This window comes from Belonocnema kinseyi, chromosome 6 (assembly GCF_010883055.1).
Source record: "Belonocnema kinseyi isolate 2016_QV_RU_SX_M_011 chromosome 6, B_treatae_v1, whole genome shotgun sequence".
Taxonomy (NCBI): Eukaryota; Metazoa; Arthropoda; class Insecta; order Hymenoptera; family Cynipidae; genus Belonocnema; species Belonocnema kinseyi.
Genome location: NC_046662.1, coordinates 29,702,798 through 29,726,547, shown reverse-complemented (window position 1 = coordinate 29,726,547; position 23,750 = coordinate 29,702,798). Strand labels below are relative to the sequence as shown.

At 22.0% G+C, this 23,750-nt stretch overlaps 1 protein-coding gene across 1 annotated transcript in view; it reads left to right on the top strand.

Annotated features, from left to right (window-relative positions):
- The window catches only part of LOC117174114 (dynamin-binding protein-like), a 63,903-nt gene that overhangs the window by 36,715 nt on the left and 3,438 nt on the right, over window positions 1–23,750 (top strand). The window contains exons 6-8 of the mRNA XM_033362885.1: window positions 6,354–6,974; window positions 11,724–11,906; window positions 18,784–19,347. Of these exons, the coding sequence (XP_033218776.1) occupies window positions 6,354–6,974; window positions 11,724–11,906; window positions 18,784–19,347 (1,368 nt within the window). The remainder of the gene's footprint in view (window positions 1–6,353; window positions 6,975–11,723; window positions 11,907–18,783; window positions 19,348–23,750) is intronic.

Here is a 23,750-nt window from a genome sequence, read left to right as displayed (position 1 = left end):
TTTAAATTATTGATCATTTGAATACAAAATTGTTGAATGAAACAACCTTTTAACTTTAATTTTTAAATTTAAAAGTTCAAGAGTTTCCTTTGAGTGCTTTTCATTTGCAGTTCAGGTTTTATTATTTCGCATGGAACAATTTTCAGATTTAGTGTTCGATTTTTTAAATATCATTGACCTTGAAAAATGTTTGCGAACCGGGAAATGGCCGGGAATTTTTTGCTTTAAATAAAACGGACACCCTGTATTAGAACTTTGCTCGAGAACTTTTTTTCTCGCTACATTTTATAATAAATATAATATAAAAAATAAATAATTCACAGAATACCGAAAATGTTTGTGAAATATTTTGAAAATCTTAAAAATCATTTTAGATCTTTTAAAATGTTGAAACCCTAGTGAAATCTTTTTGAAATCTTTTGAAACATTCAAAAATGTTTCATTGAAATGGTTGTGAAATATTTTAAAAAATTTTAATTTTTTAAGATCTTTTAAATTTTTGAAACTCTTGTGAAATATTTGTAAAAAGGATTGAAATGTTTGTGAAATTTTTTAAATTTATATAAAACTTTCTGAAATCTTAAAAATCCTTGTGAAATCTTTTCGAAAACTTTTGAAATATAAACAAGCGTTTCATTGGAATGTTATGACAATTTTTCAAATCATTTAAGATCTTTTAAATTTTGGAAACTCCTGTGAAATCTTTGCAAATTGATTTAAATGTTTGTTAAATACTTTTAAATTTATTAAAAACTTTCTGAAATCTTACGAAGCTTTGTGAAATTTTTTCGAAATCTTTTTAAATATCCACAAACGTTTTATTCAAATGTTTGTGAAATATTTGGAAAATTTTAAAAGTCTTTTAAGATCTAATTTTTTCAAACTTTCGTGAAATCTTTGTAAAATGATTGAAATGTTTTTAAATTTATTTCAATCCTTTTGAATTCACAAAAATCTTTGTTACATCTCTTCGAAATATTTTGAAATATTTAAAAAATCTTTTAAGATCTTCTAAATTTTAGAAACTCTTGTGAAATCTTTGTAAAATAATTGAAATGTTTTTAAATTCATTTAAATCCTTCTGAAATCTTGAAAATCCTTGTGAAATCTTTTTGAAATCTTTTGAAACTTTTGCAAACGTTTTATTGGAATATTGAAACATTTTGAAATATTCACAAGCGTTTCATTGAAATGTTTGTGGGATGTTTTGAATATTTAAAAAATCTTTTAAGATCTTCTAAATTTTTGAAACTCTTGTGAAGTATTTGCAAAATGATTAAAATGTTTGAAAATCATTTTAAATTTATTTAAATCCTTCTGAATTTATAAAAATCTTTGTTACATCTCTTTGAAATTTTTTAAAATATTCACAAACCTTTCATTGAAATGTTTGTCAAATATTTTGAAAATTTTAAAAGCAGTCATCACAGAGTGTCACCTATTCACCTTTTGTCACCTATTTTCAATTTTGTCACCTTTTGTCACCTATTTTAAGAATTTGTTGCATTTTCAAACATAATCTTAAATTTAAAATTTGAAAAGATGAATATTTTTAAAGTTAGTTTAATTTTGAAGCAAGGAAGACGAATTCTCAACTAAAAATTATGACTTTTCTAACAAATGATAATTTTTACACCAAAAGGATTGATTTTCTATCAAAAAATACAAGTATTTAATAAATCAGTTGAAATTTTCATAAAAAAAGAGTACTTTGGAAGAAAATAGTTGAATTTAGATTAATTCTGAAATAAGAATATCATTTTTTTTTCAAATAAAAATAATTAGCTTTAAATCAAAAAGGATCCATTTTTAACCAAAGAAGATGACTTTTAAACAAAACAGTTAAATTTTCAACCAAATAATATAATTTTTAACCAAGACATGAATTTTTAGTCCAAAGGTGATATTTTTTTTAGCAAATAGTTGAATTTTCCACCCAAAAAGACGATTTTTAAAGTAAAAGAGAATTTTCAATCCAAAAAGTATCAATACAAACATTCAAACAGTTGTAGAATTTCGAACCGAACACCAAAAATATAATAGTAGACTTTTCAATAAAAAATTATTAACTTTCAAATATAAAAGGTGAATTTTCAACAACAAAATAAAGAGATTTTTTTAGCAAAAGATAAATTCTTCACAAAAAAATATGAATTTTCTACAAAAGTATAAATTTTCGACCAAAAACGATGACTTTAAAAAAAAAATCGTTGAATTTTCACAAAAAGTATGTTTTTCAAGTAAAAGCGATTATTTACCAAACAAAAATACAATAATAATAGACTTTTAAAATAAAAAGAATTAATTTTCAATCAAAAAAGATGAATGTTCAACCAAAAAATAAATTTTTAATAAAAAAAATAAATTTTTCTGCTAAACAATATAATTTTTTGTACAAAAACAATGAATTTTTAATAAAAGTCTTTAATTTTCAATAAAATAGTATCAATCTTTAACTAAATAGTAGAATTTGTTACTAAAAAGTAGAATTTTGAACCAAAAAAATTATTAATTAAAAATTCCACTCCTTGGTTGAAAGTTGAACGAATTGTTTTAAATTTCATTTTTTTTTTCGTTGAAGATTCAAAATTTTAGTTGAAAGTTCGTTTTTTTTGGCTAAAAAATTAAACTAAAAATTCGTTTTGTTGTAAACAAGTTTTTTAAACTACAAATTCAAATATTTTGTTTAAAAAGTCAACTGATTAATCATAAATTAACTTTTTTTGTTGTTATTTCATGTTCTTGTTTTTAAAATTAAATTGTTTGATAGAGAATTAGGCATTTTGGGACTTGAAAATTCAGCAAATTGATATAAAATTAAACTGTTTTGTTGAAAATTCATTCTCAATGAAAATTTATCCACTCCATTTTTGGTTAAAAATTCAACATTTTGGTTAAATTATGTTTTTTTGTTGAAAATTCGTGGTTTTTGGTAGAAAATCAACCTATTTTTTAAATCAAAATTCAACAATTTGCTTAACATTATTTTTGATTCTTGACTGAACATTTTTTCTTGGTAGAAAATTCAGTTTTTGGTAGAAATTTTATCTCTTTTTCGTTAAAAATGCAACTTCTTAGTTCAAGATTTATCTGTTTTGGTTCAGGATTATACTATTTTTGTAGAAAATTAAAAAATTTTGTATAAAATTCAACATTTTTTTAGAAAATTCGTTTATATCGTTGTTTTAATTGAAAATTAATTTTTCTCAGTAGAAATTCATCTGCTTAATTTTTTTGTGAAAATTTGAATTTTTATGGTTTAAAAATGCAGACTATTCATATTTTTTTTTTTTTGAAAAATCAACAGTTTGTTAACCGATTTAACTATGTTGTAAACTATTAAATGATTTTGTAAAAAAATATTTCGAAAAGATTTTAAGATTTCAGAAGGATTTACATAAATTTAAAAATATTTCAATCAATTTACAAAGATTTCACAAGAGTTTCATAAATTTCGAAGATGTTAAAAGACTTTAAAAAATTTCAAAATATTTGACAAACATTTCAATGAAAAGTTTGTGAGTTTCATTGAAATGTTTGTCAAAGATTTGAAAATTTTAAAAGTCTTTTAACATCTTCTAAATTTTTGAAACTCTTGTGAAATCTTTTTAAATTTATTTAAATCCTTCTGAAATCTTAAAAATCTTTTCGAAATATTTTGAAATATTTTGAAATATTCGAATTTTTGTTAGAGATATTTTGAAACCTTCGTCAAATTTTTGAAATCTTTGTCAAATAATTGAAATATTTTCAAATGTTTCAAATATTTTTTAGAAATCTAAATTTGTTGTAATCGTTCACAAACCTTTTGAGAATCTTGAAGTCGTTGAAACCTTTGTTAAATATTTGAAACACTATTGAAATATTTGTGAAATATTTGGAAAATTTAATAAATCTTTTACGATGTTTAAAATTTTTGAAACTTGTGAAATTTTTGTTAAATGATTCTAATGTATTTAAAATTATTTAAGTCCTTCTGAAATCTTAAAAATCTTTTTGAAATTTCTTCGAAATCTCTTGAAATATTCAGAAACTTTTCATTGAAATTTCGAAATATTTTGAAATATTCAAAAACGTTACTTTGAAATATTCCTAAAATATTTTCAAATCTGTTAAATATTTGTGAAACATTTGAAATTTTTTGTAATCGTTCTTCAACTTTTTGAAAATGTTTGAAATCGTTGAAGCCATTTTTAAATGTTTGCGATATCATTGAAATATTTCTTTGACATTTTGAAATATTCACAAACGTTTCATTGAAATGTTTGTGAAATATTTTTTAATTTATTTGAAATCCTTCTGATATCTTAAGAATCTTTGTGAAATCTTTTGAAAATTGTTCGAATTTGAACTATTAGAAATCTTTTTAAAATCTTTGTGAAATATCTTGAAATCCTTTTTCGGTCAAATTATTGTGAGATATTTTAAAATATTCACAAGCGTTTCATTGAAGTTTTTGTCAAATATTTTGAAAATTAAAAAAATCTTTTAAGATCTTTTAAATGTTGGAAAGTCTTGTGAAATCTTTGTAAAATGATTTAAATGCTTTTAAATTGATTTAAATCCTTCTGAAATCTTAAAAATCTTTGTGAAATCATTTCGGAATCTTTTGAAATATTCACAAACGTTTCATTGAAATGTTTGTGAAACATTTAAAAAAATTTTAATTTTTAACGATCTTTTAAATTTTGGAAACTCTTGTGAAATTTAAAATTTTTTTGAAATTTTTCATAATCGTTCGCAAACCTTTTGAAAATGATTGAAAATCTTGAAATCGTTGAAACCTTTGTCAAATATTTACGATATCATTTAAATATTTGTGAAATCTTTTGGAAAATTGAAAAATTTGAAATATCAGAAATCTTTGTGAAATCTTTGTGAAATATTAGAAATCCTTTCAGGTCAAATCATTGAAATATTTGTGAGATATTTTGAAATATTCACAAAAGTTACATTAATATGTTTGTGAAATATTGAAAAAAGTTTTAAAATCTTTATCTATCTTTTAAATTTTGGAAACTCTTATGTAATCTTTTTAAAATATTTTGATAATTTTAAAAATCTTTTACGATTTAAAATTTTTTGGAAACTCTTGTGAAATCTTTGTTAAATGTTTTTAACTTTATTTAAATCCTCCTTAAAAATCTTTGTGAAATCTTTTGAAATTTTCGAAGTTTTTTTTTAGATCTTTTAAAACTTTCGTGAACTTTTTGTGAAATCATTAAAATATTTGTGAGACATTTTGAAATATCCACAAACGTTTGTTTGAAATGTTTCCGAAATATTTAAAAAAGTTAAAAAATCTTTTAAGATCTTTTAAATTTTGGAAACTCTTATGAAATCTTTGTAAAATGATGGAAATATTTGTAAAATATTTCGAAAATTTTAAAAATCTTTTAGGATCTTTTAAATTTTTGAAACGCTTGTGAAATCTTTGTCAAATGTTTTTAAATTTATTTGAAATCCTTCTGATACCTAAAAATCTTTGTGAAATCTTTTCGAAATATTTTGAAATCTTCAAAGTTTTAAAAAAATTTTTTAAAACCTTCGTGAAATTCTTGAAATCTTTAATATGTTTTTTTTTGATTCTTTTGAAATATTTGTGAAATCAATGAAATGTTTTAAAATCTTTTAAACATGTTTGAAATTTGTTAAAACCTTTTGACACTTTTTGAAATCTTTGTAAACTTTCTTCAATCTTTTTGATATCGTGGAAATATTTGGGTAATAAGTGAAATGTTTTAAAATCTTTCAAACATTTTCGAAATTTTTTGAAATCTCCTTAACCTTTCTCAAATCTTTGCGTCATCATTGAAATATTTGTGAAGTCTTTTGCAAATTTTTCAAATTTGAAATATTAGAAATCTTTGTGGATTCCGTAACGTTTTTGTAGTTTTTGAGAAATTTTTTGAAATTTTTGCGAAGTCTCGAAATGTCTTTGAAATTCTAAGAATCTTTGTAAAATATGGAAATCCTAGTCACGTTTGTGACATATTTAAAAAAGTTTTAAAATCTTTTAAGATCTTTTAAATTTTGGAAACTCTTGTGAAATCTTTGTAAAATGATTCATATGTTTTAAATTCATTTGAATCCTTCTGAAATCTTAAAAATCTTTTGAAATATTCACCAAATGTTTAATCTTAAAAAAATTAAAATCTTTTAAGATCTTTTAAATTTTTGAAACTCTTGTAAAATGTTTGGGAACCAGGAAAAAACCGATAAATGTCCGGGAATTCTTTTCTTCAAATAAAACCGCCACGCTGTATTAGAACTTTGCTCAAACAACTTTTTTTTCTCGATACATTGTATAATAAATATAATATAAAAAAAAATGTTAAAATAAAAAATGACAGAATACCGAAGATGATCACGTGGACAAACCGAAATTAGAGGAAGCCTGGAAAGTGATGTCAAACGTAGCGAAGAACATCAACGAATCTAAACGAAGAAAGGACATAATTTCTAAATACTGGGAAACTGATAATACTCTAATGCGCAAAATATACAAGATAAATATGCATTCTGTTACGAAGAAGTCGACGCGATCGATTGCAATGATTTCAGCCTCCTTTGGTTCCACAAATCTGACCCCAGACGCAGAATACGAGGAGCTAACTAAACAATTTAAATCGGTCGAGACATGCGCGAAACAATTGGTTCGCGATGTCCAACAGTGCGTTTATCATTTGAGCGAAGAGATTAGATGCAGTGAAGTTTTATCCGAATTGTTGAATCAGTATCATCAGGGCACGCCGAGTACTGAGATTTATCAACTCTGCAAGGCTCGAGCGATTATCAGAACACAATTTTTGCAAGACTTGGAACGATGCGTGGAAAAGAGGGTGAAAAAACCCTTGAATGATTTAATAACTCTTCTGGAAGGGCCTGAAATTTTGATCACGAAAAGGTATCACAAAATGCTGGATTACGATGTGGCCATTTCGAAAAGTGAAAAAAACAAGGATAACAGGAGTGTAAGTATTTTTTTTTTTTTCTTAGTCTAGTTGTATATTTTTTATATTTTGACGAATTTCTTTTTAGCTCCTAGGTAGAATTTTATTTTGATTGGGGATATTTTATATTAGAATGATACGAATATTTTAAAAATATTTGTGAAATCAATTAAAGCTTTTGATATCGTTGAAATATTTGTGTAATAAATGCAATATTTTGAAATCTTTGAAACATTTTTGAAATTTAAAAAAAATCTTTTGAACCTTTCTCAAATCTTTGCGAAATTATTGAAATATTTTTAAATGTTTAAAAATCTTTTAAGATTTCAAATTTTTTAATATTTTAATATTTTGAAATTTAAAAAATTTTTTTATGATCCTTTAAATTGTTGAAACTCTTGTGAAATCTTTGTTAAATGTTTTTAAATTTACTTAAATCCTCCTGAAATCTTAAAAATCTTTGTGAAATCAATTAAATCTTTTGATATCGTTGAAATATTTGTGTAATAAATGTAATATTTTGAAATCTTTGAAACATTTTTGAAATTTTTTAAAAATCTTTTGAACCTTTCTCAAATCTTTGCGATATCATTGAAATATTTGTGAAATCTTTTGGAAATCATTGAAATATTTGTGAAATATTTTGAAGCCTTTGTCAAATATTTGCGAAATTATTGAAATATTTGTGAAATATTTTTAAAAGTTTTAAAATCTTTTAAAATTTAAAAAGTTTTTAATATTTTAATATTTTGAAAATTTTTTTAATCTTTTATGATCTTTAAAATTTTTGAAACTCTTGTGAAATCTTTGTTAAATGTTTTTAAATTTACTTAAATCCTCCTGAAATCTTAAAAATCTTTGTGAAATCAATTAAATCTTTTGATATCGTTGAAATATTTGTGTAATAAATGCAATATTTTGAAATCTTTGAAACATTTTTGAAATTAAAAAAAATCTTTTGAACCTTTCTCAAATCTTTGCGATATCATTGAAATTATTGTGAAATCTTTCGGAAATCATTGAAATATTCGTAAAATATTTTGAAGCCTTTGTCAAATATTTGCGAAATTATTGAAATATTTTTAAATGTTTAAAAATCTTTTAAGATTTCAAATTTTTTAATATTTTAATATTTTGAAAATTTTAAAAAATTTTTATGATCTTTTAAATTGTTGAAACTCTTGTGAAATCTTTGTTAAATGTTTTTAAATTTACTTAAATCCTCCTGAAATCTTAATAATCTTTGTGAAATCAATTAAATCTTTTGATATCGTTGAAATATTTGTGTAATAAATGCAATATTTTGAAATCTTTGAAACATTTTTGAAATTAAAAAAAAATCTTTTGAACCTTTCTCAAATCTTTGCGATATCATTGAAATTATTGTGAAATCTTTCGGAAATCATTGAAATATTCGTAAAATATTTTGAAGCCTTTGTCAAATATTTGCGAAATTATTGAAATATTTTTAAATGTTTAAAAATCTTTTAAGATTTCAAATTTTTTAATATTTTAATATTTTGAAAATTTTAAAAATTTTTTATGATCTTTTAAATTGTTGAAACTCTTGTGAAATCTTTGTTAAATGTTTTTAAATTTACTTAAATCCTCCTGAAATCTTAAAAATCTTTGTGAAATCTTTTGAAATTTTCGAAGTATTTTTTGAGATCTATTAAAACCTTCGTGAAATTTTTTAAATTATTGTGGAATCATTTAAATATTTGTGAAATATTTTAAAAAGTTTAAAAATCTTTTAAGATAAAAATTTTTTAAAATATTTTAATATTTTAAAAATCTTAAAAATCTTTTATGATCTTTAAAGTTTTGAAACTCTTGTGAAATCTTTGTTAAATGTTTCTAAATTTATTTAAATCCTTCTGAAATCTTAAAAATCTTTGTGAAATCTTTTCAAATTTTGGAATTTGTTTTCAGATCTTTTAAAATCTTTGTGAAATTTTTTAAATCATTGTGAAATCATTGAAATATTTGTAAAATCTTTTTGAAATATTGCGAAATTTTCGAATTTCTGTTAGAGATCTCTTAAAACCTTCGTTAAAATTGTGAAAAATTTGTGAAATAATTGACATATTTTCAAATGTTCAAAATATTTTTAAAAAATTTGAAATTTTTTGTGATCGTTTCAAACCTTTTGAAAATTTTGAAAAATCTTGAAATCGTTGAAGCCTTTGTCAAATATTTGCGATATCATTTAAATATTTGTGAAATCTTTTAAAAAATTTTCAAATTTGAAATATTAGAAATTTTTTAAAAAATCTTTGTGAAATATTTTGAAATCCTTTTTCGGTCAATTCATTGTGAGATATTTTTTAATATTCACAAGCGTTTCATTGAAATATTTGTAAAATATTTTGAAAATTTAAAAAATCTTTAACGATCTTTTAAATTTTGGAAACTCTTGTGAAATCTTTGTTAAATCTTTTTAAATTTATTAAATTCTTCTGAAATCATAAAAATTTTTAGGAAATCTTTTCGAAATATTTGACTTTTTCCGAAGTTTTCTTTCAGATCTTTTAAAACCTTCGTGAAATTTTTAAAATCATTGAAATATTCGTGAAATATTTTCAATTGTTTACAAAATAAATTTTTTTTTGAAATTTTTCATAATCGTTCGCAAACCTTTTGAAACTGATTGAAAATCTTGAAATCGTTGAAGCCTTTGTCAAATATTTGCGATATCATTTAAATATTTGTGAAATCTGTTGAAAAATTGAAAAATTTGAAATATTATAAATCTTTGTGAAATCTTTGTGAAATATCTGGAAATCCTTGTCTGGTCAAATCATTGAAATATTTGTGAGATATTTTGAAATATTCACAAACGTTTCATTACTATGTTTGTGAAATATTTAAAAAGGTTTTTAAAATCTTTAAAGATCTTTTAAATTTTGAAAACTCTTATGAAATCTTTTTTAAATATTTTGATAACTTTAAAAATCTTTTACGATTTAACAATTTTTGGAAACTCTTGTGAAATCTTTGTTAAATGTTTTTAAATTTCTTCAAATCCTTCTGAAATCTTACAAATCTTGTCAAAATTTTTTGAAATATTCACAAACGTTTCATTGAAATGTTAGTCAAATATTGTGAAAATTTTAAAAATCTCTTACGATCTTTTAAATTTTTAAAACTGAAATCTTAAAAATGTTTGTGAAATCTTTTTGAAATATTTTGAAATTTTCGAAATTTTTTTTTTAGATCTTTCAAAACCTTCGTGAAATTTTTGAAATCTATATTTGCGATATCATTTAAATATTTGTGATATATTTTGAAATATTAACAAAATTTTCATTGAAATGTTTGTGAAATATTTAAAAAACTTAAAAAATCTTTTAAGATCTTTTAAATTTTGGAAAGTCTTATGAAATCTTTGTAAAATGATTGAAATATTTTAAATTAAAATTAGAAATCTTTTAAAAGATCTCCTAAATTTTTGAAACTCTTGTGAAATCTTTGTAAAATGATTCAAATGTTTTTAAATTTATTTGAGTCTTTCTGAAATCTTAAAAATCTTTTTACATCTTTTGAAAACCTTCATGAACTTTTTGAAATCCTTGATATTTTTGAAATATTTGTGAAATATTTGTGAAATCAATGAAATCTTTTGAAATTTATTAAACTTTATTGAAATATATTGAAATATTTTTTAAACCTTTTGAAAATTTTTTGAAATCTTTGCAAAATTTCTACAATCTTTTTGATATCGTTGATATATTTACACATTTTTTAAAATCTTGAAATCGTTGAAGCCATTGTCAAATATTTGCGGAATTATTGAAATATTCGTGAGATATTTAAAAAAGTTTTAAAATCTTTTATGATCTTTTAAATTTTTGAAACTCTTGTGAAATCTTTGTTCAATGTTTTCAAATTTATTTAAATCCTTCTGAAATCTTAAAAATTTTCGTGAAATCTTTTCGAAATATTTCGAAATTTTCGAATCTTTGTTAGAGATTTAAAAAAATTTAAAACCTTCGTTAAATTTTTGAAATTTTTGTGAAATAATTGAAATATTTTCAAATGTTTAAAATATTTTTAAAAAATTTGAAATTTTTTTTAATTGTTCTCAAACCTTTTAAAAAATTTTGAAAATCTTGAAATCGTTGAAACCTCTGTCAAACATTTGCGATACCATTGAAATTTTTTTTGAAAATTGAGGAAATCTGAAATATTAGAAATTTGGTGAAATTTTTGTGAAATATATATACATATATAAATATAAAATTTAAATATTTGTGACATATTTTGAAAATTTTTAATATATTTCAAGGTCATTAAAAATTTGAAAGTCTTGTGAAATCTTTGTGAAATGTATATAAATTTATTTAAATCCTTCTGAAATCTTAATTTTTTTGAAATCTTGGTGAAATCATTGAAATATTTTCAAATGCTTGAAACATTAAAAAAAAATTGAATTTTTTTTTCAATCGTTTAAAGATATATAAGATTTAAAATGTTTGAAATACATTTTAAATCTTATAAATCTTAAAAAACTTCTTCAAATTTTTTGGAAATTTTTGTGAAACATTTTGAAATTTTCGGAAATCCTTGAAATTAAAAAAAAATATTTTTAAATCTGAAATATTTGAACACCTTTTAAAATCTTTGTGGAATTGTTCGAAATTATTTAAATTTTCATCTGATTTAAATCACAAAGCGTTCTTTTACTTAAATACTATTCCTGTAAAGCAATTTTGAGTGAATATTTAATTAATTTCTGAAAAATGACATAGTTATTTATCCATTTTCTAGGTTCAAGAAGAATTAAGTACTGCAAAAAATAACTTTGAAGCTCTACATCAGCAATTAAAGGAAGAGCTGCCTATTTTTATCGAAGCGAGTACTCAGATACTGTACCACTGCATCAATGCGTTTGCAAATGCTCGAAAGTTGTTAAGTGGAAGGGTTATGAATCAGTACTTGAAATTATCTAAGGTAATATCTTTTTCTTTGAAAATTAATCTTTTTATTTGAAAATTCTTCTTTTCAGTTTAAAATTCAAGTATTCCAGTTAAATATTGATCATTTTGCTCAAAAATTCATCTTTTAGGTTGGAAATAAAAATATTTGGTTGAAAGTTAAACTCTTTTGTTAAGAATTAATTTTTTGTTGGTTAAAGGTTCATCGTTTTAATTAAAAAGTAATTTCCTTGATTGGGAAATTAGCTGTTTGATTGAAAACTCGTGTTTTTTTTATTATTTTCTTTGCTTGAAAATGATTATTTTTTTAAAACTGAAAATGTAACAATTATTAAAGTTGAATATTCCATAATCTTAGGTAAAAATTCATCTCTTTGGTTGAAAATTTATTTTTTGACTAAAAATTAAATTATTCAATTTTTGGTGGAAAAATAATAATTTTTTTTATTTGAACATTCATATTTTTTGGTAGAAATTAATCTTTTATGTCAAAAATTCGATTAGTCTTGTTAAAGAATTAAAAATTCATCATTTCGTGCAAAACTTCATGTTTCTGGTTTCAAACTGAACTATTCCATTCGAATATTTACAATTTTATTTGAAAACTCATCACTTTGTTTGAAAATATAACTTTTTTTTTAAAGTTAGTTTTTTGTTTTTCAAAGTTAGTTTTTTTTGTTGAAAGTAATTTCATTTGAAAATTTATCACTTTGGTTGAATATTTATTTTTTGACTAAAACTTGAATTATTCAATTTGTCGTTAAAAAATTATCTTTTTCAGTTGATAATTCGTATTTCTTGGTAGAAAAATAATCTTTTTGGATGAAAATTAAGCTTTTTCGTCAAAAATTTAATTATTATAGTTAAACAATTAAAAAATCATCATTTCAGTAAAAAATTCATATTTCTTTTTTAAAATTTAACTTTTGAATTTAAATATATACAATTTTATTTAAAAATTCTTGACTGTTTAAAAATGTAACTATATTTTATAAAGTTAGTTTTTTAAGAATCATGTTTTTTAGTTGAAAATTTTTTGTTTTCTTTAGAATCAATTTTTGTACACAGAAATTCCATTTTTAACTGAATATTTGTCTTTTTTCACTAGAAATTTTACTATTTGTTGAATGGAATTAATTCTATTTCAAAGTTGAAACGGGATATTTTCGAGAAAAATTAAAATTATGAATTTGAACAGGGAATTTTAAAAAATTCGAATTCTTTTTCGAAACTTAAAATTTTCGAAAAGTATTAAAATTCCGGATTTGAGCAAGGATTTTTCAATTTCTAACCAATTCTGAATTGGAACTGGAATTTATCCATGATAATAACAATTCTGAATGGAAAATTGAATTTTTCTAACACAATTATTGTTCTGTGTTGAAACGAGATATTTTCGAAAAAATTTAAATTATGAATTGGAAAATTGTTTATTTTGGAAAAAGAAGAAAATTCTGAATTGGAGAAGGAAATTTTTCCAAAGAATTATAATTTTTCTTGGAACAGGGAATGTTAAAATTCAAAAAATAAGTTTTGAGCTGGAACAGGGAATTTTTTATTAGAATGAATTCTAATTTAAAGTTGAAACGGGATATTTTTGAGAAAAATTAAAATTATGAATTTGAACAGGGAATTTTAAAAAATTCGAATTCTTTTTCGAAACTTAAAATTTTCGAAAAGTATTAAAATTCCGGATTTGAGCAAGGATTTTTCAATTTCTAACCAATTCTGAATTGGAACTGGAATTTATCCAGGATAATAACAATTCTGAATGGAAAATTGAATTTTTCTAACAAAATTATTGTTCTGTGTTAAAACGAGATATTTTCGAAAAAATTTAAATTATGAATTGGAAAATTGTTTATTTGGGAAAAAGAAGAAAATTCTGAATTGGAGAATAGCTGAAGGAGCTGAAGGAGTTCTGAGCTGGAACAGGGAATTTTTTATTAGAATGAATTCTAATTCAAAGTTGAAACGGGATATTTTTGAGAAAAATTAAAATTATGAATTTAAATAGGGGATTTTACAAAAATTAACATTCTTTTTTGAAACAGAAAATTTTCGAAAAGTTTAAAAATTCCGGATTTGAATAAGGATTTTTCCAATTTTTAACCCATTCTGATTTGGAACTGGAATTTTGTACTTTTTATTACAATTTTTAGACTTAGTGTTCGATTTTTTAAATTTCATTGACCGTGAAAAATGTTTGTGAGCTGAGAAAAAACAGGAAAATGACCAGAAATTTATTTCTTGACCGTGTATTTTACAAATTTCCAGAAGAAAGTTCGGTCCAAATTCGATTTTAACAGTTTTTAAAATAATTAGTTGAATTGATATCTTTTTTAATTATGACATCATTCAGTTTACAATTCAGAATTCAAAAATCCTTTACTTTAAAAATTCTTCATCTTAGATTTTTATTTTTAAGCGTATATTTTTAATTTAAAGAATTTTAAAGTGCAATCTTGATGACTTAAACAATTAAAAATTAAAAGGGTTGCAAGTTGAAAATTTTTGATAAAAACAGTATTATTTTATCAACTGTAAATATAAATATATGAATAAATAATTTTAAAAATGGATCTATACTTTAGGAATTAAGAATTGAAAAATAATTTATTTGATAAAACGATTTTAAATAAGTTCAAAGTTTAAGAATTTCCAAATTTTTACTGTTTCAAATCGAGAGTCTTAGTTATTAAAAAAATGTGAAGGTGCGACTGGAACTCTATCAAACATTTTCAACTTCAAAATAACTTAACAATAACATATTCGTAATTAAAGGGTTTTATTAAATTAAAAATATTGTTTTAATTTTAATTGTTTGATATAGAAAGCTTTGAATTGTTAAAATTTTGAAACGCTTTCAGACTTTTAACGTTACAATTTTTATTGTCTATTTAAAAATGTTAAATTTTGCAGCGAAAATGTTGCATTTTTATGTAGAAATAACAATTGAACTCTTATTATTTGTAGAGGAAATTTGAGTAATTTTAGGAGATATTTTAAAATTATTCGAAATTTTCTTACAGTTTAAAAAATTTTGGAAATCTCTTAAAATCATTTTAAATATTCTGTTAAAATAACTTTTCAAACTTAGTTTAAATTATTTGATATTATTTCAAGTTCTACATTAATTTTAAATCTTTTTAAAACTTCTAAATATCTTTTGAAATTCGTTCCGAAAAAAATTTAAAAATAATTTTAAATTTGAAAAAAATATAAAACAATTTCTAGATTACTTAATGTTTTGAAATATAATTTTGAAGCTTTTCAAGGGTACTTTAACTATTTAAAATGAAAATAATTTAATTTCTAATTAAGAACTTTCAAGTTGAACAAAATTTCCATTTTTAATGTTTAGAGCCTAAAATAATTTAATAATATAAATCTGGGTGGCCGCTGAACCGGGAAATGACCGGGAATTTTATGAGACTGGGAAAAACAGGGAAATGACAGTAAATTTTTTTTGTTTCACCGGAAATTTGACAAATTTGTAGAAGAAAAATCTGCCCACGTTCAATTTCCACAGTTTTTAAATAATTAGTTGAATTTTTATGTTTTTAAATTATGCTATTATCTAGCTTATAATGTGTAATTCAAAAATGGTTTTTCATCAAAAATTTTCCATTTAAAATTTTTATTTTTAAGCTTACATTTTTAATTTAAAGAATTTTTAAATCCTTTTTTAAAGACTCGAAATAATAAAAAATAAAATCCTTTGATGTTGAAAGTTTTGGATAAAAACATTTTTATTTAATAAATAAATACATTTTTAAAAATTTATCTTTACTTTAAGTAATAAAAAGTGACCGAAAACAATTTTAAATCAGTTTAAAATTTAAGAATTTTCAGATTTGAACGTTAAAACTTAAACGGTTTCAATTTAAAAGTCTTAGTCATTAAACAAAAGTGAACGTGTGACTGAAAATTTATAAACCATTTTCAACTTAAATATAACTTCATAATAATATATTCCTAATTAAAGAATTTTATTAAATTAAAAATATTGTTTCAGTTTAAAATATTCAATTTTTAACCTATTCAATTTGAAATATTTAATATAAAAAAAAGATTAATTATTGAATATTTAGCAATATTTGAATTTGTATTCAACACAAGTAAATTGAAAGCAAATATTTTAAAGTAAAGAATCTTTAACCGAATTGTTTGACATAGAAAGCCTGGAATCGTTAAAATTTCGAAGATCATTTAAACTTTGAACGTTACAATTTTATCATGAAAATGTTAGAAAGTTTTCTTAAAATCTTCTAGAATCTTTTTTGAAAATTTTGTTTCAATCTTTGAAAAGATTTTCAAATATTCTCTTAAAATAATTTTTCAAAATGAAAAATTATTTTTAATTTTCCTACGAATCTTAAGAAAATGTTTTTATTCTTTTGAAGCCTTTCACAATTCTTGAAAAGAATCTAATTTTTTTATTTAAAATCTGCGAAAATCTACATTTTGTTTTATATTAGGCTATCATTTCAAGTTTTACATTAAGTTTGAATCTTTTAAAAAATTTTGCATATCTCTTAAAATTGTTCAAATTTCTTCTACAAATAATAAATGTTCAATTATTATTTATACATCCAAATTGTAAAGAAATTTTCTAAAATTTGCAGGATTTTCTACAAATTGTAGAAAAAATTCAATTAATTTTCACAACTCAAGATTTTGATTTTTCAAAAACACAATTGTAGTTGCAAATTCATCTTTTTGGTTAAACATTAATTTTTCAAACTGGAAATTTAATTATTTAAGTTTTGGTTGACAATTTATCGTTTTTAGTAGAAAATTATATTAATTCTAGTTAGAGAATTAAAGATTCATCATTTCGGTAAAAAATTGATATTTCAGCCTTAAAGTTTAACTATTCCATTTGAATATTTACAATTTTATTTAAAAATTCAACACTGTTTGAAAATGTAACTATATTTTTGAAAGTTATTATTTCTTTTTCAATGTTAGTTTTTTTGTTGTTAAAAGTAATTAAAAGTAATTCCATTTTTGATTGAAATTTGTTCTTCTTTAATTAGAAATTAAACTATTTCGTTAAAAATTCCTGTATTTTGTGGTAAAAAAATTAATCTTTTTATTTAAAAATTAATCTTTTAGGTTTAAAATGTAACTATTCCAGTTAAAGATTTATAATTTTCTTTGACAATTCATCACTTTGGGTGAACATTTATTTGTTGACTAAAAACCGAATTATTCAATTTTTGGTTAGAAATTACTTTTTTTTTAAGTTGAAAATTCATATTTCTTGGTAGAAATTAATTTTGTTGATAGAAATTAATCTTTTAGATCCAAAATTGAATTATTATAATTAAAGAATAAAAGATTCGTCATTTCAGTTTTTTTTCTTTCGTTGAAAGTTATTTTTTTAACTGAAAGTTTTTAACTTATTCCAGTTGAAAATTCGACAATTGTAGTTTTTAGTACAAAATAATTTTTTTTTGAAAATCCAACTATTTCATTTGAATATTCATTTTATTAGTTGAAAACTGTTTTGTTTAGTTTAGAATTAATTTTTGCAACTAAAAATATTACTATTTCATTTTCGGTTGAAAATTTGTCATCTTTAATCAGAAGTTGATTTATTTCGTTAAAAATTCCTGTATTTTGTTGAAATAAAATTATTTGGTTGAAACTTAAACTCTTTTGTTAAGAATTAATTTTTCGTTTGTTAAAGGTTCATCGTTTCAATTAAAAATTCATTTCCTTGATTGGAAAATTAGCTGTTTGATTGAAAACTCGTGTTTTTTTTATTTTCTTTGTTTGAAAATGATTATTTTTTTTAAACTGAAAATGTAACAATTATTAAAGTTGAATCTTCCATAATCTTAGTTAAAAATTCAACTTTTGACTAAAAATTGAATTAGTCAATTTTTGATTGAAGAATAATTTTTTTCAGTTAAAAATTCATATTTTATGGTAAAAATTAATCTTTTTGGTCACAAATTCAATTATTCTAACTAAAGAATTAAAGGTTCATCATTTCAGTCAAAAATTCATGTTTCTGGTTTAAAATTTGACTATTTCATTTTAATATTTACCATTTTTTTTAACTCATCACTTTGTTTGAAAATGTAAACATATTTTTGAAATTTATTTTTTTAACTGAAAGTTTTTAACTTATTCCAATTAAAAATTCCACAATTGTAGTTGAAAATTCATCTGTTTGATTAAATATTAACTTTTAAACTTGAAATTTAATTATTTAAGTTTTGGTTCACAATTTATCGTTTATCGTTTTTTTTAAGTTACTCAAATTTCGCCTACAAATAATGAATGTTCAATTGTTATTTATACGTCCAAATTGTAAAGAAATTTTCTAAAATTTGCAGGATTTTCTGAAAATTGTAGAAAAAATTCAATTAATTTTGACAACTCAAGATTTTGATTTCTCAAGATTTTGAAATAAAATTTTGAAGTTTTCCAAGGATGTTTAAACTATTTAAAAAGCAAATAATTGAATTTCTAATTTAAGAAGTGTTTAGTTAAAAATTTTCTAATTTTTCAATATTTAACGTTTTTAGCTTAAAATTCCTTAAAATTATATAATTTTGAACATTTTAAAGTACATTGATTGATTTTTTAATTTAGAGCATTGGAAGTGATAACGCGGAAATTTTTAAATCAAAAACTTTCAAATGTGAATTTAAAAAGTTGAAAATTTAACAGTTCCACTTTGAGTGCTTTCATTTGCAGTTCAGCTTTTATTACCTCAAGTGGAACATTTTTTAGCTTTAGAGTTTCCTTTTTTAAATTCCATTGACCGCGAAAAATGTTTGCGAACCGGGAATTTATTTTGTCAATTAAAACGACCATCCTCTTATTATTATAAATACTTATTCGGGCATAAAAAGAAAGAATTTAATTTCCAGTCTGCCGGTCAAGTTGAGCTGCAAAACATTCTCAAATCGTTTTTGGTGAACCACTATTTACTATACAATCAAATCAGTCGAATAAATTTACCCGCGGTTTCTGCGGAGGTAGAGGTTGGACCAAATAAATTATCTTCTCAAACTGAAAGACTGAGAAATACACTGCGGAATAATTATCCATCGCAAATATTATATTTAGTGACGGAAAATGTCGTGGGAGCGACACCTTTGGATATATCTGCTGTCGCAGGAACATGGGTCGCCGTGATCAAAGAAAAAGATCCGACTGGCGATACTTCAAGATGGTTTGTTGACAATGGAGGAACCAAAGGATTTCTGCCTAGTCGGGCTTTAAAGCCTCTGCAAAATTTGCAAAAATTCAACGAAAATAGGGCCGAAATTTCGGCAAATCGAAGTCCAACTCCTGATTTAATGTCGCTCGATTCTCCAGTGAAAGAGTCGAAAGCCAAGGAAACGAATTCGTCTCAATCGCTTTGGTATATGAATTTTGGTCAAGAATCTAAGGACTCTCTTGATTCTCAAAGTGTCGAAGAACCGATTAAAGTAAGTGATATTAAAATGTGAACTACGATCATTGTATACATCATAGAATATTGGGGTGGTACAAAAATATATTTTTTAATTTATTTTTTAGTTTCATTCACGAAGTCTCCAAATTTGTTTTTCAAAATTCGCGCGTTTTGAAGCTTGTGAATTTTTTCTAAATACATTTTTTTCAAGTTATTAATATTGCACTTTAGATTAAAATGTAAATGTATTTTTGAAAGTTAGTTTTTTTTTGTTGAAAGTAATTTTTTAACTGAAAATTTTAAAATTATTTCAATTGAAAATTCCATCATTAAAAATGTCTTTTTCTTTAGTTGAAAACTTATTTTTTGACTAGAAATTTAAAACAGTTACATTTTCAGTAGAAAAAAAAACATTAATTTAAAAAAATTTTGAAACAAAAAATTTAACCAATCTATCAGAAAATTTAGTTTGTTTGTTGAAAATACGTTTTTTTTTGTTGCTAAGAATTACATTTTTAACAAAAAATTTAACCATTCTATTTTTGATTGAAAATGTCTCTTCTTTGGATAAAAATTTAACGATTTGGTGGAAATTTGATGTTTTTTATTTAGAAATTAAATTATTTGTTTGAAAATTTATGTACTATCTGAGAAATGCGCATTTTGTGTAGAAAATTAATTCTTATGATTGAAAATTTATATTTTCAGTATAAAATTCGACTATTTTAGTTAAAGATTCATGAATTTAGGTAAAAAGTTATTAGTTTGGTTGACGATTAATTCCTTCAACTGAATATTCGAATGAACTTTTTTAATAAATTAATCTTCTTGTTAAAAAATTATTCTTTTTGGTTAATAGATCATGTATGTCAGTGAATTTTTTATCATGTTACTTTAAAATTCATCTTTTAGATTGGTTATTTTTTGTCTGAAGATTTATCTTTTAATTTAAAATCAATTTCTTTGTTTAAAATATGAATTATTTGATTGAAAATTGGTTTTTTCTTTTAATGAAAAAGAATTTTTTTAGTCGAAAATTTGACCATTTTTTGAAAATTTAATTCTTTTTTCGTTGAATATTATTTATTTGAACTGAAAATTTAACTATTATTCCAGTTCAATATTTCATAATTTGAGTTAAAAATTAATCTCTTTGGTTGAACATTAAATTTGTTCAATTTTTTTATTAAAAAATGATATTTTTTAGTTAAAAATTCATCTGTTTGGTACAAATTAATCTTTTTTCTTAAATATTTATCTTTTTGGTAAAAAACTTAATTATTCCAGTTAAAAATTCATGATTTTAGTTGAAAATTCATCTGTCTTGTTTAAAAATGTAACTATTTTCTTAAAATTTAATTTGTTATTTTTTGTAAAAATTAATTTTTTATTGTAGGAAGTAATTTTTTAACTGAAAATTTAAATTATTCCAATTAAATATTCCATAGATTCAGTTGACAATTCATCTGATTGGTTAAACATGAATTTTTTAAAATAAAAATTTAATTATTTAAGTTTTGATTGACATATATTTTTTTTGCAAAAATTAATTTCGTTGTTGAAAATTCAACTATTCCACTTGATGATTCATTATTTTAGTTGAAAATTTATCAGTTGGTTTGAAAATTGAACTATTTTCTTGAAAACCCGTTTTTTTGTTAAATTTATTTAATTTTACAAATTGACATTTTTGAGTGAAAAATTCAATTATCTGTTTAAACATTCCTTCATTTTGCAATAAAAAAATTTAATGATTAAGTTTTAAAATTCTAATTTAACAATTCTTAATTTTTTAAACGAATTTTACAATTGTTTTGTTTTTAACACTTCAAGTTTAAAGTTCTTAATTTTGAAATTAAATTTTGAAGATTCAAAATATTTCATGCAATATTTAAAATTTTGAAATTTCGAACGTTGAAAATGAGAGAATATGATATGATACTAATCATACAATTATCGGCATTAAAATTTCTATAATTTTCGTTTAAAATTAATAGTTTGAATGTGCAATTTGTGCACAATGTGCTTAATTTCGAAAATCCTTTTTTTTTTTAATTTAAACATTGAAATAATATTATAGCAATCTTGTTTTTTATTTTCAATGAAATATATGAAAATTTTCCGATTTTTAGTTGAAGATTTTTAACGTTTTTTAAAAAATAATTCAATTAGTTTTTTGATTTTAGAAAAATGGCCTAATCAGTTTTAGTGTAGAATTATTTTTCTACGCAATAACAATTTAAAATTCTAGAATTTTAGAAGCTTTGAATTTGAAAGACTCAATTTAGTTCTCAATTTTCAAGTCTTAAATTTGAATCGCTTTGAATTTAAAATTATTCAAAATCAAATGTTTTTAATTTTTATTTTATTGATTTGTGAACGCTTTTAATGACTGCATTCTCCAGGAAAATGCTATAAAGTTTCGGTTTTTTTGTTGAAAATGTTCAACTTTTCTTTGATGTTATGGTTATAAATAAATAATAAATAAACTTTAAAGAAAATTATTTTGTTAACCAGTCTTTTCCGAAAATAACGCAACATTCTGAAATCATCCCAAGAGAATATTTGTTGCAGACAATAAATTGTTTAAACAATTATTTTTATTAATAATAAACTTAATGCTCAATCAATTATTTTTATTATTTTATTTTAATCTTGAAGTTTCATTGAAAAAACCCGAAAATTATTAGCATTACTTCAAGAGAAAATAGTGATAAATAATAATAATTTGTTTAAAAAAAACCTTAAAAATATGAATTAGCGTCAAAAACTTGTAAAACCAAATTTTAATTTAAGAGGATGACATTTAAAGTAATTTTTTATTTCTCTTGCTAATTGTGAAGAAAAATATTGAGGAAGAATTAGATATTGTTCTAAATATTGACCGTATTTTAGAAAAATTCTAAAAAACGTTTTTCTTTTCTCGTGTTTATTTTGTTTTTATTTGTTTTTCTTCCTGACCTTGTCTTATGTCTTGATGTTTTAAACTTTACTGTGCTTGGGCCACCTCTAAATTTATATATTTTTTATTTAAACAAATTTGTGGAGGGGAGAGGATGAAAATTAAAAAAAAAATTTGGACTACCCTAATAAAATATTCATATTCCTACTCATTAGAATAACGCTTTTATCATTTAAAATAAATGTTTGGCATAGCAATATAGCTTTATTAGTTTTTTAATTTTTTAGTTTTAATTTTTATGTACCTATTGTATTTATTTTTATATATTTTGTACAACCTGTATTTTTAATAAATATTTTCTATAATTTTTTTTTAGTTTTTAGGATTTCGTAGCATTAAAAAAAGGGGGGGGGGGGGTTGACCCGATTAGGTAATATTTTAAATTTATGCATTTTCTGCACCATCAACTTTGCACATAAAAATTCATAGATAAATAATTTTACTTCATCGTTAAATTTAAAAAAAATGTTTATAAAAATTATTGATAGAAGAGAAAAATTCAATTGTAAATAATTGTTTAATAATGGGAAATAATTTTGTTATTAACATTTCTCCACCACATTATAATTTATAATCATTTTCACTTTTTAAAGAGATAAAAAAATAAAATATGGGCAATAACTTATTTCTGGGAAAATTTTTAATGGTTCAGGTTTTATTCTAAAAGAATAATTTTAAGTTTACAAAATTTAAAAAAATTTTTTAAAAAGAGTGTGAAAGATTTTAAAGCCAAAATTTTTCATATTTCATAATTTTAGAAACAATTTGAGTAAGTTTAAAAGATATTCAGAAGTTTTGAAACGATTAAAAAATAGTTAAGACTTGTAAAGACTTTTTAAGAATTTTCTAAGGTTTCAGTTTTCACGAAAATGAAAAAAAACTATTAAGGCTCCTAGGAAAAATTTAAAACAAATTTTATTTTGAAAATTTAATTTTTAAAGACTATTTAAAATGATTTAAAAACATTTTAAAATATTTGAAAATTTAAAAAAAAGTGTATGAAATATTTTAAGGCAATTTTTTTAAAATTGCAGATTTTTTATTTTGAAAAATAAAGTTTAAGGGAAAATTAAAAAAGGTTTTCAAACATGTCATCTATAATTTGGTAAGATTAAAAAAAATTAAATAAAAAATAGAGTAAATTTAAGAAATATTTAGTAGATTGACTAGATTTAAAAAGAATTTAAAACTTTTAAAGATTTTAAAAGATTAAAAAAAAGGTTTGGAAGCTTTAAAAGAATTTCGAAAAATCTCAAGAGAATAAGAATATTCTGTTGAAATTCCTGGGAAAATTTGGAAGATCAAAGTTGAATTTTTTTACATTTTGGATAGTTTGTCCAAATTTTATGAAAAATTTGAGTCCGTTACAAATATTTTTAGAAAGGGGGAGGGTCGGTAAGGCCGGTTTTTGGCCTAATTTATTTTTGGACCAAAAAATCTGAAAAAATCATGGTAGTATCTTATAAGTATCCCGA